At 48.7% G+C, this 16,201-nt stretch overlaps 9 protein-coding genes across 9 annotated transcripts; 5 read left to right on the forward strand and 4 right to left on the reverse strand.

Moving 5' to 3' along the window:
* Window positions 1–192: 192 nt before the first annotated feature.
* Window positions 193–882, reverse strand: N7519_002814 (peptide alpha-N-acetyltransferase MAK3; the record flags this gene model as incomplete). The annotated part of the gene is made up of 2 exons (XM_057289592.1): window positions 193–447; window positions 538–882. The coding sequence occupies 2 exons, from the start codon at window positions 880–882 to the stop codon at window positions 193–195; spliced, it is 600 nt and encodes a 199-aa protein (XP_057150794.1).
* Window positions 883–907: 25 nt separating this feature from the next.
* N7519_002815 (phospholipid:diacylglycerol acyltransferase) lies at window positions 908–3,137 on the forward strand (the record flags this gene model as incomplete). Its single annotated transcript, XM_057289593.1, has 3 exons — window positions 908–1,441; window positions 1,514–2,921; window positions 2,992–3,137. The coding sequence occupies 3 exons, from the start codon at window positions 908–910 to the stop codon at window positions 3,135–3,137; spliced, it is 2,088 nt and encodes a 695-aa protein (XP_057150795.1).
* Window positions 3,138–3,783: 646 nt separating this feature from the next.
* On the forward strand, window positions 3,784–4,032 carry N7519_002816 (uncharacterized protein; the record flags this gene model as incomplete). Its single annotated transcript, XM_057289594.1, has 1 exon — window positions 3,784–4,032. The coding sequence occupies one exon, from the start codon at window positions 3,784–3,786 to the stop codon at window positions 4,030–4,032; it is 249 nt and encodes an 82-aa protein (XP_057150796.1).
* A 772-nt stretch (window positions 4,033–4,804) lies between these two features.
* N7519_002817 (phosphatase PAP2 family protein) lies at window positions 4,805–6,215 on the reverse strand (the record flags this gene model as incomplete). The annotated part of the gene is made up of 2 exons (XM_057289595.1): window positions 4,805–5,684; window positions 5,794–6,215. The coding sequence occupies 2 exons, from the start codon at window positions 6,213–6,215 to the stop codon at window positions 4,805–4,807; spliced, it is 1,302 nt and encodes a 433-aa protein (XP_057150797.1).
* A 2,656-nt stretch (window positions 6,216–8,871) lies between these two features.
* Window positions 8,872–9,276, forward strand: N7519_002818 (uncharacterized protein; the record flags this gene model as incomplete). The annotated part of the gene is made up of 1 exon (XM_057289596.1): window positions 8,872–9,276. One exon carries the CDS (start codon window positions 8,872–8,874, stop codon window positions 9,274–9,276), a length of 405 nt encoding a protein of 134 aa, XP_057150798.1.
* A 528-nt stretch (window positions 9,277–9,804) lies between these two features.
* Window positions 9,805–10,754, reverse strand: N7519_002819 (VIT1/CCC1 transporter family protein; the record flags this gene model as incomplete). Its single annotated transcript, XM_057289597.1, has 2 exons — window positions 9,805–10,339; window positions 10,426–10,754. The coding sequence occupies 2 exons, from the start codon at window positions 10,752–10,754 to the stop codon at window positions 9,805–9,807; spliced, it is 864 nt and encodes a 287-aa protein (XP_057150799.1).
* A 1,155-nt stretch (window positions 10,755–11,909) lies between these two features.
* On the forward strand, window positions 11,910–13,700 carry N7519_002820 (uncharacterized protein; the record flags this gene model as incomplete). The annotated part of the gene is made up of 7 exons (XM_057289598.1): window positions 11,910–12,011; window positions 12,088–12,501; window positions 12,571–12,747; window positions 12,800–12,838; window positions 12,897–13,105; window positions 13,156–13,305; window positions 13,370–13,700. 7 exons carry the CDS (start codon window positions 11,910–11,912, stop codon window positions 13,698–13,700), a joined length of 1,422 nt encoding a protein of 473 aa, XP_057150800.1.
* A 643-nt stretch (window positions 13,701–14,343) lies between these two features.
* On the reverse strand, window positions 14,344–14,737 carry N7519_002821 (uncharacterized protein; the record flags this gene model as incomplete). Its single annotated transcript, XM_057289599.1, has 2 exons — window positions 14,344–14,452; window positions 14,526–14,737. The coding sequence occupies 2 exons, from the start codon at window positions 14,735–14,737 to the stop codon at window positions 14,344–14,346; spliced, it is 321 nt and encodes a 106-aa protein (XP_057150801.1).
* Window positions 14,738–15,573: 836 nt separating this feature from the next.
* N7519_002822 (uncharacterized protein) lies at window positions 15,574–16,007 on the forward strand (the record flags this gene model as incomplete). The annotated part of the gene is made up of 2 exons (XM_057289600.1): window positions 15,574–15,690; window positions 15,840–16,007. 2 exons carry the CDS (start codon window positions 15,574–15,576, stop codon window positions 16,005–16,007), a joined length of 285 nt encoding a protein of 94 aa, XP_057150802.1.
* Between the last annotated feature and the right edge of the window lie 194 nt (window positions 16,008–16,201).

Consider the following 16,201-nt stretch of genomic DNA (forward strand, 5'->3'; position numbering starts at 1 on the left):
GCTCTATGTGTGCTAGTATATGACTCCAACATAGTCGATTTCAATGTTGTCTATACAATATAAGTTCCACAAGGACGCCAGCTCCTGTGAAGTATATCTATTCTGGTCATTTCCCATAAATTATCATGACACGTCATGCCAGCACAGCTTTGACAGAGCAACGAGAAAAGTTCAAAACGCTGCTACCAAAAATCAAATCAATGACCCCATATTCGCATGGGAATGCCCTCCACATGTGTCAGGTAGACCGGGTACTGGTGGTGGAAGACCATAGGGATCAACCAGTGTCGTCCGAATCGAGCCCACACCTTCTTTGAGATAGAGCACAAGCCGGTACGCCGAGTTGCCATTCAAGTAATATCGGTGGAGCTGTTTGCTACGAAGGAAACCCAGCCGCTCGTACAGTTTCATCGCGCCAGTATTGGTGATTTCGGTTTCGAGGACGATCTGCCCAAAACACATACAAGTCAGCCCACCATTACCCTCGAGACTACCCCATTTTGGGGATCAACAGCCATCCAAGCTGTGTAGACATACCTCATCTGCATCCCGCTCAATCATAGCATCGATAGCCATGCGCACTAGCTTTGTTGCAATTCCCCGGCCCCGGTTCTCTTCGCGCACGGCCAGCATGGCGATATATCCTCTCAGTGGGCCGTCGCGGTGTGGCTCAAGCTTCGATACCACGACCCCGACCATCTCGTCCTTATCATCCATCGCGAGGAAACACAGGTCACCCCATTGGTATAGGAAGTAGCGGTAGACGTAGATGCTGTAAGGTTCGGACAGATCTTTGGAGATCAGCTGGCGCATTGCGGCGACGTACTCATTTTCGCGCGAGTTGTCATATCGCACGTAGCGAAGATCAGAAGCATTGCTCATCACGATATCATCGAAGTGGGCTGATATGGTTGGAGTTGACGGACGGTGGGATGTGTCGGGGAAGAAAGTTACTTTGCCATGTGATGCCGATCCGCCCGTTCGCGGACTTTATGCACTTCCGTGTTTTTCTTTCCCCTGCCTTTCCTTGTTTCTTTTCTTTTTCTTCAAATTTATTGCTTTCGTTCTTAATATTAATCTTCCAGGCAATTCGACCAGGTCCTCCCCTTCTACTCCCTCGCGGTTGGTCGCTATGCTCCGCCGCCGCACGGGCAAGGACGAGGTCCCGCCCTCCAACAAAGCTAGCGATACAAAAGCCGAGCAAGAACAGCCCCATGCGGAGGTTGTTGATACCAAAGTCACGCAGCTGGTTATCAAGCCTCGCAGTAAACGTCGCAATGGGTTCATCTTCATGCTGGGTGGGATCTTCGGCATCTTCATTGCCTTGTTCTTCGCGAACCAGCATGAAGTCATAAGCCTGGATTCGCTCATGGATCTGAATCTCGAGTCATGGATTGAGGCCATTCCACAGGGAATTGTGAGCGACGTGAGAGAATTCTCGGTACGTGGTTTCCAAGGGATTGCTTTTATCCCTACCTGGTTACCATCTGGCTGACTTCCAACGGGGACATAGCAACATGAACGCGATACCGTCAGCTATGATTCGTTTGCTGTTGGGTTACAACTTCGCGCCATGGGCGTAGAAGCGAAACACCCTGTCGTGATGATCCCCGGAGTTATCTCGACTGGCTTAGAGAGCTGGGGCACGGAGGAAACTTCGCGACAATACTTTCGCCGACGATTATGGGGCAGCTGGAGCATGATGAGAGCGTTGGTTATGGATAAAGCTGAATGGAAGAACCATGTCATGCTCGATCGGGATACAGGCCTTGACCCACCTGGCATTAAGCTCCGTGCGGCACAAGGATTCGATGCCACGGATTTCTTTATCACAGGGTACTGGATATGGAATAAGATCTTGGAGAACCTGGCTACCATTGGCTATGATCCGACCAATGCGTTTACGGCTGCATACGACTGGCGACTCTCATATCTTAACCTCGAAGTTCGTGATAAATATTTCACTCGACTCAAGTCCTACATCGAGACCGCGGTGCAGGTACAGGGCGAGAAGATCACCTTGGCATCGCACAGCATGGGATCCCAGGTGGTGTTGTATTTCTTCAAGTGGGTAGAGAGCGAGGAACACGGAAAGGGCGGCAAAGACTGGGTTAACAAACACATCGACTCGTGGGTCAACATCAGTGGTTGCATGCTGGGCGCCGTCAAGGGACTGACTGCCGTTCTGTCCGGAGAAATGCGGGATACAGCGCAGCTGAACGCCTTCGCCGTGTATGGATTGGAGAAATTCCTATCGAAAGAGGAACGCGCGGAGATCTTCCGCGCGATGCCCGGTATCTCCAGCATGCTACCAAAGGGTGGTGAGGCCATATGGGGGAACTCGACCTGGGCACCGGATGACCAACCAGGCCAGACCCTGACCTTTGGCAACCTGCTCCATTTCCACGAGACCAACTCATCCTTGACACAACGCAATCTCACCACACCAGAGAGTCTTCAGTACCTCCTGGACCAGAGCGAGGATTGGTACCGGAAGCAGGTCCTGAACAGCTACTCGCACGGCGTCGCGCATACGAAACGCGAGGTCGAAGCCAACGAGAAGGACCCGCGCACCTGGCTTAATCCTCTAGAGTCCCGTCTGCCCCTCGCCCCAGACATGAAGATATATTGCTTCTATGGCGTGGGCAAACCCACAGAGCGCAGCTACTTCTATCAGGAAGAGCCCGACCCACTAGTTAACCTCAAGGTCAGCATGGACACCACCATCACCAACAGCGAGGGGGTCGACCACGGCGTATTGATGGGTGAGGGCGATGGCACCGTGAACTTGCTTAGCACAGGGTATATGTGCGCCAAAGGCTGGCGCATGAAGCGTTATAACCCAGCCGGCACGAAGATCAAGGTCTTTGAGATGCCTCACGAGCCTGATCGTTTCTCGCCCCGCGGTGGTCCCAACACTGGTATGTTCTTCTTTCCTCCCTTGCCTACCTTTTCCCCCACGATATATGACAGGCGACTAACTTGATATAGGTGATCACGTGGATATCCTAGGCCGTGCCTCACTCAACGACCTCCTTCTCCGTGTCGCTGGCGGCAAAGGCGATTTAATCGAAGAGACTTTCGTCTCCAGAATCCGCGAGTATGCGGATCGTGTACAAATCTTTGACGATGAATAGGTCAACTGGGCTCCCTTACGACTGTTCTGAATAATTGTTTTATTTGGCTTGCGTTTTGACACACACCCGTGGACACATATGTACCTCTTTTTAGACACCTGGGATTTCTCCTAGACGGATGGGGTTTTGTTTATGAGCCAGCATTTTTGTACATCTTTTTATGACAGACCCTTATATGAATATAATATGTATGTATATTCTTTTCTTCTTTTCTATGGCAACACGTATTTAGTTCGATTATAGCTTATGATACCCAAACAAGCCATCTCAGCAAGTGCATACATAAATTCCAGCCACTTCTTGTATCACGGATAAACGCGGATACAGCTTCTTACCTCGCCCTAAAAATAGGGAACTTAATGCAAGCTACCACCTGGACAGCAACTGGTCCCGTGTGATCGACGAAGTGGACTCTCTATTGGCCCATATGATATGCAAGGACCGCAAGATGCCCCGTCTACTGCGTGGATCAACGGTCTTGATCACACCGGGCTTGCCAGTTCTCTTCATGGAGGGGATGAAGGTTCGAATAGCTGGAATGATGTATACGGAGTAATACAAGATTTAATATGTACAATAACAAAGCCCAAAGGTTGTAAATAATGTAATGTACAATGATACATTCATACGCTAGTGATTAAAAATAATGCTAGCAATACCCAACAGGTTCCCACCGCCCCCAGAAGTAATGATAACATGCACACGACCCAATCCAGGTCATATCGAGGTTGTCACGGGAGGCGTAGATGCAATAGGTTGTCGGATCAGCTTCATCCTCGATAGTCAGAAGCGAAGAGAATGGGGCAAGCTCGAGGGCGGGGAGATGGCCTCCGTCAAAAGTACCGAAATCCCCTTCACCCTAGCTGCCATGGCCGCTCGAGCTCTGAAAACATGAGCTCCGGCTTTCGGTGTCCCTCTGTCGTTTCCTCGGATCTTTTCGTGTTGAATCCGCACGGAAAGAATCCACGCAATATCGAAGCCGCTTATCACCTGCCAGGCGGCGTAGACACAGAGGGTAGATCGAGACGATCATTTTAAAACCCCCTTTAATGTGTCGATGCAAATGTCGTAAAACAGCCAATATTCAAAAATCCTTCTAGTGCACAGCGAGTGATGGTGCAGCAAAAAGCGCCGAAACTTTTCATCTCCCCAAAAAAACAGGTTGAAGTTCCCAGGCGCCTATGACGAGCGAGCGACACGAATGGTAAAAATATTTGTTCATCTGGACGAGCCGAAAGCAAAGAATAAAGGTGGCTCGCCCAGTTCATAAAGTCGTAGCGAAAGACATGGGTCAGAAAAATAAAGGGGATCGCCCGAGGGCGCCCAAGAATGTGTACAAGCGAAGGTTGGCGGTGGCGGTGCGGGGGATTGGCGAATGCAGGCAAGTGAACAAGGCCCGATCCCTTGCGCCACCGATATTAATATTATAGACGGAGTTGCCAGCCCCAAGTGGGGTGGCGAGGCATGTACAGCCAGAAGGTGAGGAGTACCTTCAGCTCGAGGCGGATATACCGCGCGAACCGGAGGTTTTATTAAAAACCTTAAGGTGTCGAAGATTGCTCGATGCAGATAATGTTCCCAAACATTGTCGTCAAACATAACGCCGATTCAAAAGTAGATGCAAGAATGGACTGCGCCGAGCCACATGTGCAAGTGAAGCTCGAGGATTAGCGTCCAGCCTCGATGTCGTGATTCGAGGTGAGAGTTTCGCTTTCCCAGGTGTAATGATCGTCTACGGGGCTCAGAGAGCCCGAGGAAACGGACGAAGAAGATCCCACGGTCCACTCGTCGCTGTCCAAGTTGAAATCGCCATCTAGGCTGGCAAGATCATACCCGAATTCGCGAGAAGAGTCACCGATCTCAACGTAGTCGTAGTCCCAGCGGAACATCTTGTCGGCCTGGACTCGAGGCAGGAACCGGGTCTTGGCAAAGTAGAAGGCAACTGTGGCAAGGAGACCACCGCAGACCAGATCGACTGCGTAGTGGTGAGAAAGATACATGGTAGCCCACCACATCCACAGAGTGTAGGTAACCCAGAGGGGCTTCAATCGCGGGAAGACGTGGCTCATGAACAGTGCTGCCAAGGTGGAGTCGGCAGCATGGAGCGAAGGGAATGCACCGAAAACAACAGGGGATTGCTTGAAGCCCGAAGTGTAGAGATCAATACCCAGCAGCTTGTCAATGCGAGCAAGACCAGCTGGGTTTCCTTGCATGGAATAGTCGGCTGGGGCCAAGCCATACAGATTTTCGTACCAGGGTGGCGAGCATGGGAAAGCTAGCTGAATGAAGACGGCGATCATGCTGATGTATCCGAGAGTCCGGGCGTACAGAGGGGTAGTTCCCGGGGGGCCGAAGAAGAAAAGGATCAGTGAAACGACGAATGGCGCTCCGTAATGGCAGAGTCCGTAGGGAATCCATGCCAGAATGTCAAGCACCACATTTTGGTGGGCGGATAGGATGTTGCTGATGTTGGCACCGTACAGGATGTTTTCCATGGCTGGCAACACTCGGACCCAAATAGCGGGCCGCCAATCGCTTGGGACGAACCTAGAGAAACAGCTGTTAGCTATGTCCACATCCCCGCACATCTTGCTCACGCCCACAAGGCCATGTCAGGCGCTCTGCTGGAATAAACCTAAGAGAAATCAAAACTCACTGGCATCCATAGAAGAAGATTAGCCACCCAGCAACGGGAAGGAAAGGCAAGAAGAATTGCCGGGTGATTGGCATAAGAAGGGAGCACAACAGTCCAGTGGCGATCGCCGTCTTTCCCAGTGGACCGGGAGATTGGATAATTGTCAAGGAGAAAAAGCCGATGATGAGGAGCAATAAGTATTGGAAGTCATATACTGTCCACCGGTGTGCCTGTAAGGATCTGAGGGTGTCGGCAGGCGAGAAGGAGGTCTGCAACCTCGATATGGACGAGGTGGGTGAGAGGCGGCTCCGGAGCTTGGACCGGAGCTTGCGACGCATGCGATGTGGCACCAGGAGCTGGAATGAGCGCCATGGCACTTGGATCTGGAGCTTTCCGAACTGATTCTGCGTGCGATCTTTCCATGACGGATAGGAGGCGCTCATATTCGCGGCGACTCTCCTCCAGGAGGGTCCGGATCACTTTGGAAAAGGGGTGGTTGAGACTTCAATGAATGCCGGACTAGACGGAAGGAAGTCGCGTAACGGAAGGAGGTTTATCGTTGGCCAGGAGTGAGGCTCATGGAAAGTTGAGTTGGGCCGATAGGAAGGCGAAGGATAGGGCCGAGGGCGTGAGTCCCAGGGAACTCAGGAGGTCACGTTGACAAGGGTCGGGATGCAAGGAGAAAATGGCGATAAAACCCAGGATGAACAGGACTCAAGAAACCCAAGGAGACCACTTGAGAAGCCCTGAAACGGAGATATTATGAATTAAAGAAGAGAGATGAGAGGAGGAAGAAGAAAAGACCTGGATTTCATCCATGGGAACTTGAAGTATTGTTGTATTGGTATTACCTGCATCTAAGTTTTGGGTGTAATTTTCTTGGTATGATTACATTTCATGTCTGTAAAATGCTACTTGACCTATTCGATGCGTCTATGGCGTCACTAGTTTTGGTTTTAGCTTATATTTTATCTTTGATCCCTTTTTCAGGTACGGCGCAAAAAATAAGTATTGTCTAATTGTTCATCTCATTTCTATTGCAATTCTGACCGGAGCCCTCGGCAGTATTCGTTAATACAGTGGACATCCGGTCTGAGAACTTGATCGGAAGCCACGGATGCCGCGGAGATCACATTGTGATTTCTAGGCATATCTCGGACTTTGTTATGCCAATGGTCCGACACGTTAGGTTTTTATGCAGATGACTCCGAGATTCCCGATGATACGTCTACAATTTGTATAACTTATATATATTGGGTATATGTATCGATATAGCGTGATGCTATATCGATGCTATATCGATCTTGAGACTTGGTGATTTTGAATTTTCTTTTTTAAAAAAAATCAATGGAATTCATTATTAAATGTAGTCCAAAATTACCGCTGGGACCCAAATTTTCGCAAATTTTCCATATAAGATCCATCATCGAAGTCTGATTGGCTGATTCTCCATTGCCCCCATCGATCTAGTCCCGGTATTGAAATCCATCCGAACTGTCTAATTTCGCTTATGCACAGCTTGTAACATCTCAGCTCAACCGTCGTCCTGGTGATTCAAAATAGCACTCTGTATGTTGTACCTCATATTAAGGCTGGCCAACGGCCCACATCTAGATGTTATACGAAGTACTCTACTAGTATATACTCCGTATTGTAGTTGGTAGTTAGGCATTGACATTAAATTGCCCCAGTTAAGTGGCTCAGCCACATACTTGATAGTCACAAGCTAAACCGGATAGGAGAAAAAAAAACATAAGTCTGACACTATTAGGGCCGTTTTATATGGGGCCAGCGCTTACATAGATGAGGATGTGCAGCTTGGCCTCAGGGGATAATAACACCCCTCCTTGACTCCTTTAGGGGATACCAGCCTCCTGATTTCGACCAGTCAACAACATCTCGTAAAAAGAAATAATGAAACTGCACGAAAAGGAACAGCTGTGATTGAATATACTTTCCACCCCTTGACTCTCGTACACAGCGTTTCAGAGTTCAAGTGTCGCGCGACCGCAGCCAACCACCCCTTGACCTCATCTCCAATCCAGCGTCAAAGCTGAGCATCTTACAATATAGGCAGTACTCCGTAAACTGTAGGTATGCCGAGGCTTTTTATTACAATATTGTTGACTATGTATTCATCTTTCGAACCTAACTTCGTATTCGTATCTGGAGGCGGCTGCCTAGAGTGGGCTTACCTAGGTAGAAGTGATGCAAGGCTGATGTGTGTGTGTGTGTGTGTGTGTGTTGAGCTGCGCCACAGATATGAAGTTAGGCTGTAATCTCGTTCCCTTCCAAGGTTGGTTTGTTCGCCTTACTACTAAGCCTTATCGGGATTTGGGTGCAGGTCAAGAATGCAAGATATCCCTATAATGCTACCCCGTACTTCGATGAATACTCGGTGAGGTCACCTAACTTTCTGCTTTGTCAAGATATGCAGATGCCACCATTTTCGTGAGCCCTTGGCATTGCACAGGCTTACATTTCACATCATTTGGTACATTTTCAAAGTAAGGAAATTCCATTTGACACGCCCGTGCTTGATACACAATACCATGATCGACGTTTCTGCGTTGTCGATCTTGCCAGGCTATCATACTACATCCCCGCAAACCCGATGCGGTCAGGGGGGGGAAATGACTACATTGTACATTTGCATTTTATATTATTCCTTGAGACAAACCTTTTTTGGCAAAGATATAGAGTGTACATTCTCGTAATCGTGTGTCGTCCCAAGTATAGGCTCGCTACTCTGTATATGCGCTGACATTTCGAACAAGAAATGCTAATTATACCTCTGTAGCCTAAGCGCTTCTCTCATGGTTGGATATGCTGCCACCAAGACCAGAAATAAAATACCAGAGGCTTGTGCATTATGTTCGGCGCTTATCTCAAGTGTTTCCTGTCCAGACGGAGTTTTTGATATACGTCTTGTGACTGCGGTCACTATCTATTTTTTCCCCCGCTTCAGTTCAAAGCCTCATATACACTAACCACCCCACGCACTAGAGAATAGAACGCAGTAGGCACTGCTAAAGAATACTGCTTTCATCGAGATTTCTAACAACTCGTAGGATTGCCTTCCCATCTATCGTATTCAATATGTCGTCCACGGTTTCAATTTATGTTGCCATCAGCATCAGCGACGGGGTTTACAAACACTGGGGTGTTTTCATCGATGCACCCGGAGAAGAAGACAAATTTTTCCTTCAGGTGGCGGGTTCAGATGGTCGATTCCGATATGAGATGGAGACAACGGATGTTCGACAATCGGAAAGGCTGGTGGAGTTGATTCACCTATATGATGTGGACGTCGCCAAAATCGACTCCATCAAGACCATTGCTAGTCAAGTCACTGTTCACAATGAGATTCGGGGCTGGAATTGCCAAGACTACGTGCTTGATCTCCTGGAGGCGCTAGAACAAGAAGCAATAGGGAACAGCAAAGACGCGGGATACAAGACTCAGAAAGATTTCCTTCAGGGGAAACAGGAAGGGTTGGCATAAGACATGTTTCTCTTTTCGGATGTGTGATATATTGCGTTCTGTTAACATTGGCAGACCGCCTCGTTAACCGATCATGGCAAGGCACCTGGGGGAAGTCTGTGGAGAAGGTGCCAGAGGATGTCGCGTTGATGAATGCGCCTTATCCAAAGGTATCACCACAGCAAAAGATTTCAGTGGCTTGAATTTCCTTTGGCACCTCATAATGGCAGCAACACGTATGAAGGAAGATCCTTGTGCTAAGCAGATGTCAGTTTACTCTTAGTGATGCTAGGACTGACAATATCATGGGGAAACAAGATTTGTACTAGTGACTGCTATGTTGCTGCTAGAAACATTTACTGGGGAAAAGGCAGCCATTGAATGACTGAATCAAAGTCTTCGTTCGATTTTGGTTATGTATGTAGTTTGCAAAGCAAGATCAAGTAACCCCCCAACGCCTGCCGATGTATCGTCGTAAATCGAGAAACAAAGAGAAGAAAACCGCTCAGTACCAACGCCACGGGACAGTAGAAAGTTTTCGAAGGCCATTCAGTCATGTTTTTGGTCATCGGAACCATCAGCCAGCATCTGGAAGCCTTTCACCAGCCCCATTGCAGAACCGGCGGCGATGCCGCCCACCAGGACCATTTGTATACCCCCAATGACACCCTTGCGGATATTTCGACGACCACGCCAGCCACTGACGAAGCATGTCTTTACATATCCGAAGATAAACAGCGCAATGACCATGGTAGCAATGGACCACCGCAGGGCGATGAAGGCTTCGTGGGGTCCGACGAAAAAGTATGGTATGAGGGGAATAAATCCACCGATAAAGTATCCCAAGGCAATTGTCAAAGCACAGACGATAGCTCGCGAGTCTGAGGGTTCGGGCAGCGTGTGATGGAAGTTCATGAGGAAGGATGGAAGCATAGGAGAGTGAGACAGATGAAGTTTGAGTTGTGAGACCAGTTCAGAGGGCAACTCGTAGGGCTCGAAGATGTCGGAGATGGTATCGGACACAAAGGCGGGATCCGTCATTGTCTGCGCCTGGGTTTCTTCCAATGTAGCTTTGTATGACTCCCTGCAAATATGTCAGCTGTCGGATCTCCAGAATATCTCCCGACATATTTTCATAGGAAGTAGGTGTTAGGAGCTAGGCAAACTTACTCCTCACTCTTAGCACCCAGATACCCGCCGAGTCCCATCGATATAGCTCCTGCGATGAGTTCCGCCAGTCCACCGAAAACAACAATTTTGGTGTCGCCCAATGCAGACAGTCCAGCAGTTAGGGCGAAAGGCACAGTCATGCCGTCAGAAAGGCCAATGATGGCATCGGACACGGTGCGACCGTCGATGAAGCGGGAAGACTTTCGCTCCGAGTCACTGGGACGGCTTGTGCTGTTCCCCGCCTCGACATCGGGTCGAAGTTGAGCACGAGAGTCCTTTTCATCCTCCGAAGAAGGACTGCGATCGGGGAGGGGCATATAACTCGACATCAGGCCGGTTAGGGAATTTCACGGTGAGATGGAATTGAAAAATGAAATGAGACCTTGCGGTATCCCTTGAATGGGGTTTGGGAATGTTTGTTTAAGTGAAAGCGAGGGATGCAGGAGATAAGAGAATTAACCAGTGAAAGCACGCGATGCAGTCATGAGGTTTCCCATGCTTACAGCCTTACATATTGACAAAGAAATGATCAGCTCCTATTGCCTACCACAGCCTATTGAGTGACCCAGGAAGACAACGTGCTTGGCATTCCCCTCATGGACAGGGCACGTGCAACTCTGATTCGAGGAGGACAAGCTTTGATGTGGGACCAAGTGGATCTCTGAGAGGGACTCCCGGTGCTTAACTCGAGGTGTGGGACCAATAAGAAACAGCCATTTCTAATCCATGACTCCACACACTCACATGTCAACATTAATATATGTACACTACGAGCTCGTGCCACTGCTTGGAAAGGAGTGATAGGTATAGCGTAAAGCCCCCAACGGATTTGATGCGTTAGCATGTTGAGCCAGTGCGCTAGAGGAGGGAGGCTAACAGCCTGGTAGAGAGAGACATATGAAGATGAAGATGAAGAAGGGTATATCGTAGACAAGTAGCCTTAACTCTGCGCGGAGCGCAGCGGCTCTGCCTTCAGAGCTAGGGTAGTATACTATTTGGTTGGATATTCTGATATAAGCATATTAAGGCAGAGACAAGAGAAAAAGAGCAAATAGCAAATGAGAGAAAATGCAGATCCAGCAGCAAATGAGAGCGGCGTATTCTGCAGATAGCAGGCGCAAATGAATATGCATACTCCGTATATGACTCCGTATATTTCCAGCCCTAAGAGGGGTTAATGTCGCTATTACAACTACCCGACGAGACCACCCATTATACCTCGTTGTATCAACTATTATAGTATCTGGGATCTCTGTAAAACCCATAGGGCTTTTAAATGCACGGGGAGGGTGCCCACGGTAGTTAGAGGTAGATGTAGACGTTTAGAGATGGCAATAAGGTAGTTGCAAACACATTTGCTTTTACTTCTTCACTCTTCACTCCTCGACTTCTCGACTTCTTCCCTTTTCCTTTTAGCTTTCCTTTTTGTTTCTTTGCACTTGTCTACGAAGAAGCTCACAGTCTCGCGTTGAACAAAAGTCACTATGATTCTCTACTGGGGCTTCGTCGTTCTGACGGCTCTGGTCAGTCTTGCATCCACTCGTCCAACCGGGGGTGCTCAGGTGTGGGGCCAGCTACGAGAGAACGTGAGTGGATTGCACATCTATAATTCCTACCTACCTAGGTAGGTAAGGAACAGATGGCTTATATCGGAATTACCAGATCAAGCATGTCATTTATCTCACTCTTGAGAACCACTCGTTTGACAACATCGCCGGCTACTGGGACTTCCATCCAGATATCGATAATTTACGCAATCTTACATTTTGCAATGACTACACCAACCCCAATTGGACGGTCTATGGGGAGCCACTAGCAATCTGTGCTGACCCGGATGCAACCGAGGTGCCACTAAAAGACCCAGATCACAACTTTGGTGGAGTCACCTACGAAATCTTCCGCCAGTGGAACCCGGCAAAGGACGATGTCCCTAATATGGCAGGTTTTATCGAGCGCCAATCGGAGATGTACAATGCTACCCCTGGAGATTCAGCATTCGTGATCAAGGCCTTGAACCAGAAGAAGACCGCTACTCTGGCGGAGTTGGCAAGCAATTTTGCCTTCTTTGATTCATACGTGGGTTATATTTGATCTACACATGGCTACATATATTGCAGATAACTGACTATAGACTTTCCCTTGTAGTTCGCCGAGCACCCGGGTCCCACTAACCCTAATCGCCAATTCGCAACCTCAGGCTCATCCTGCGGCTTTGTCGATAACACCTATCAGTCCGCTGGGTTCTGGAACAATGCGACCGGGACTACTTGTGCGGTCTCGATCTTTGAATCGCTCAGCAAGAAAAATATCAGCTGGAAGAACGTGAGATATATCTCGCTCCTTTACACTGGCACCTGACTAACCACTTTTATAGTACTACGAGGCCGACATCGTCGATGCATTCATGTATAAAGTCAGTCACTCCCTATACCTAACAAAGTGTCAGCTCGGTGACTAACGGTAGTATCAAGTGGGTGCAAGACAACGCAATGGACCGTCTCGTCCATGCGACGGAGCTCTATCGTGACCTGGAAGCTGGCACACTGCCTTCATTCTCGTACCTGAACCCTGAGTGCTGCACAGTCGACTCGATGCATCCTACCAGCAGCATGGCAGCTGGGGAGCAGATGGTCAAGCACTTGTACGACGCCCTACGTCGTTCCAAGTACTGGGACAATGCGTCAGTTTCGTCATCCTCATGCTGAGTGCAACACTAACACTCGAATATAGTGTCTTGATCATCAACTTTGACGAGCACGGTGGGTTTGCTGACCATGTCCCCACTCCACTCAACGTGCCTCAACCCGAAGACGGTATCATCTTCAAGGGCAAGTCATCAAACCACAATTTTACTTATGACTTTACACGTCTGGGAGTCCGGTAAGCATCTTAATCTCAATTCGAGTTTAGCCGCATGAACATTCAGCTTATCCATTTACCGCAGTGTCCCTGCCTTCATAATATCACCCTGGGTGCCACCCAATCTCCTCATCCACGATCAAGGCACCATGTACGCCGACGATTCGGCCTACACCCATAGCTCAATCCTGCATTTCCTGCAGGAGCTGTGGGGCCTTGAGGGCTTGAACAACAGAGTCCAGTGGGCCAAGACTTTCGAAATGGCTTTCACCAACAAGCGGCGAGACGATACGCCCATGACATTGGTTAAGCCGACCTGGTATGGTGGTAGTGGGCAGCCGGAACCGGATCCGTTCTTCCTTTTGAACCAGGATGAGAGCTACTATGCACGCCGCAAGGCCGAGGCTAAAGCATAAGGGATGGAATGAGAACCGCTACATTGATAATGCGCCTATGGTGGAATACCGAGGAATGAACCTTGAGATCTCTGGCTAGAGATGCGGATGATATCAATATCAGTTCAATGGATTGGGGCGGATGTCTATTACACTTATTTACCGTCCCATCAGAATGAATCCAATCAATTGACACCAGCTCAAAGCTTGATCTGTCAGTATTTACTATACTGAACAACGTAAACTAGACGCGGTCTCGAAGCAAAGTCAAGTTTACTAGTAGAACCTCGTATTGATTTACGAAACAGAATTCAGAATGTACGATGCATAGTGATCGCAGGTTTGAAATAGAAAGTAAGATCATATCAGGACTGGCCATCATTCATGAAGCCTTTACCGAGACCATAAAGGCAGAAATAGGTATGAACAAGAACGTGAAAATGTCAAAGTTCGTCCCTCAAAGCAGGAGCGCACGCTATTTTTGGGGACCAGCCCTTTGCCGGGACTAGAGCATCCGATGAAACTTGTAGATGGAATGAGGATAGATGCAGAGAATATGTCCAGTGTAAATCCGCGGAGAAGTGTTCATTGCGAAACCTGGTGCAGAGCGGGTCAGTTCAGTCGATCCAGATACGTAACCGAAAAAAGGATCAGGTCCAACATACTACTTGCGTTTCTCATCATCCTTCTGCTCCGAAGACGAGCCAGTCATATCCCACAGCCGGCTCTTGTAAGCGGGGAAGGAAGTGTGGTTCCACATGTTGTACAGGACGCTATGGGAAAATATCGGGTCAGTCGGCACGAACGAGCAATGGCAGGAAAAGAACAGTGCGAGACAAAACACACCTCTGGGTCCGGTCCTTGTAGGCCTCATCCTTGACCTCCCTTACTTGCACTTTCATGCCATCCTTTGTGAAAGCAATATTCTTGCGCTCCATCTTTTCGCGCGTGCTTTTGCCTACATCCTGGACGATGCTGTAGACGACGAATCCGACCGCGGCAATGACGCCGACAAAGACGAGGAGGAGGATGAGGGGAATGAGATTGCGGGCGCCCATGGTGGGGGATCGTTTATCGGTGTACTGGAGGGTCTAGTGAGTCGGGGCTTTTGTAATTGAGGAAAAAGTGAGGCGAAGAACCGAAGACTAGGTAAGTTGGTTGGAACCAAGGGAAGAAAACGGGGTGGAAAAAAAAACGATGGACTATATGCCAAGAACAGGAGTCTTGTTGCAGATAGTTTCAGCCTTAAGTCCTTTCTAGGCACTGTTGCTGCCTGGAGTGGATCTGGATGTTCCTTGCACGACAGGAATGCTGTTTAAATTCCAGCGGGGACAGGGCTGAAGATGAGACGACTCAGGGGCTTGAGACCTTTGTCAACGGTCCTTTGGAGTCGAGAATGACGTTCTGATTCGAGGGGAAATGGCATGCATCGTGGCTGTGTCGGAGTGTGGCTTCCTTGGGAGTCACCTAGGTACCTAGCCACTTGCTGAGTAATTTCTTAATCGGGAGGTCCCGGCCCGATCCCGGCATTTTTGAGGTTAATTTTAGCCCAGAAGGACATCTGGGGCTATTCTCCATACATCCTTGGACTTGGTCTACTTTGATCGGATGGGATGGATACACAGCATACGTTATCTTTGCTTGTTATCGTGAAGATCCTCTCTAATACCCCAGCATGAACTAAACCCCCCCACTACTACCTAAAACAGGACGATCGGTGGATCTCGATCTCATCTGCGTCATCATGATTGTATCCCAAACTCACGACTACAACGTAACTGGGTGAGTGCTCCATCCGGGGAAACTCGTTCGAGATAATCTCTCTGGATAAAGGCCGGGTCATTTCTCTCCGTATTCCAGTTCAAGGCCCTGCAGCTCAGCCAAATCTGACACCATGTGTGACGTCCCTTTCTTTCCGATCTTTCCTATCTGCTTTCAATGTGGCACTGATCAGAACCCATGCAACTGTAAGGTGGTCGGCCCGACAGTCGGTAAGTTCGGTTATTCTGAAGTGTGAATTGCTGCAAAGTGAGCCCATGTCTGACGAAATCGACAGGGTTTTTCTCTACCATTGTAGCAGCGGTAAGTAAATACAGTATCTTCTTGGGCGACAGCATGAAGACTCTTGCTTGGCTCCAGGCTCATGGATGCCCTTTTTAGATCTTCTGCTACCCCCTATCGATCTTCTGTGGTTGCGGCTGCACTCAAGCTGGAAAGGAGTATGCCCTGCTGTCCTTCTACTTCTTGACATCTAGACTAACAATGAGTAGCATGCTGGCATACCCTGTCAAGCTAAATCGGAAGATCAGTAATGCCATTCCAATCTGATATTGGAAGCTAGGCGATCGGAATATACTTGAAATCATTTTCATTGTATCTAATTATTTAATCCTAGTCTCATTTTCTACCCTGCGTTTGATAAAGGATAAGTGCCTTTTCTTCCCATCGTTCATACAAGATTTCTGCCCACGTACTTTTAAAACTCTAGGCCGTTCGCTTGATTCAATTACTTTGTAGAGCTG

Source organism: Penicillium mononematosum (assembly GCF_028829835.1).
Source record: "Penicillium mononematosum strain IBT 11891 chromosome Unknown utg000002l:1.0-8112719.0:1.0-8118358.0, whole genome shotgun sequence".
NCBI lineage: Eukaryota > Fungi > Ascomycota > Eurotiomycetes > Eurotiales > Aspergillaceae > Penicillium > Penicillium mononematosum.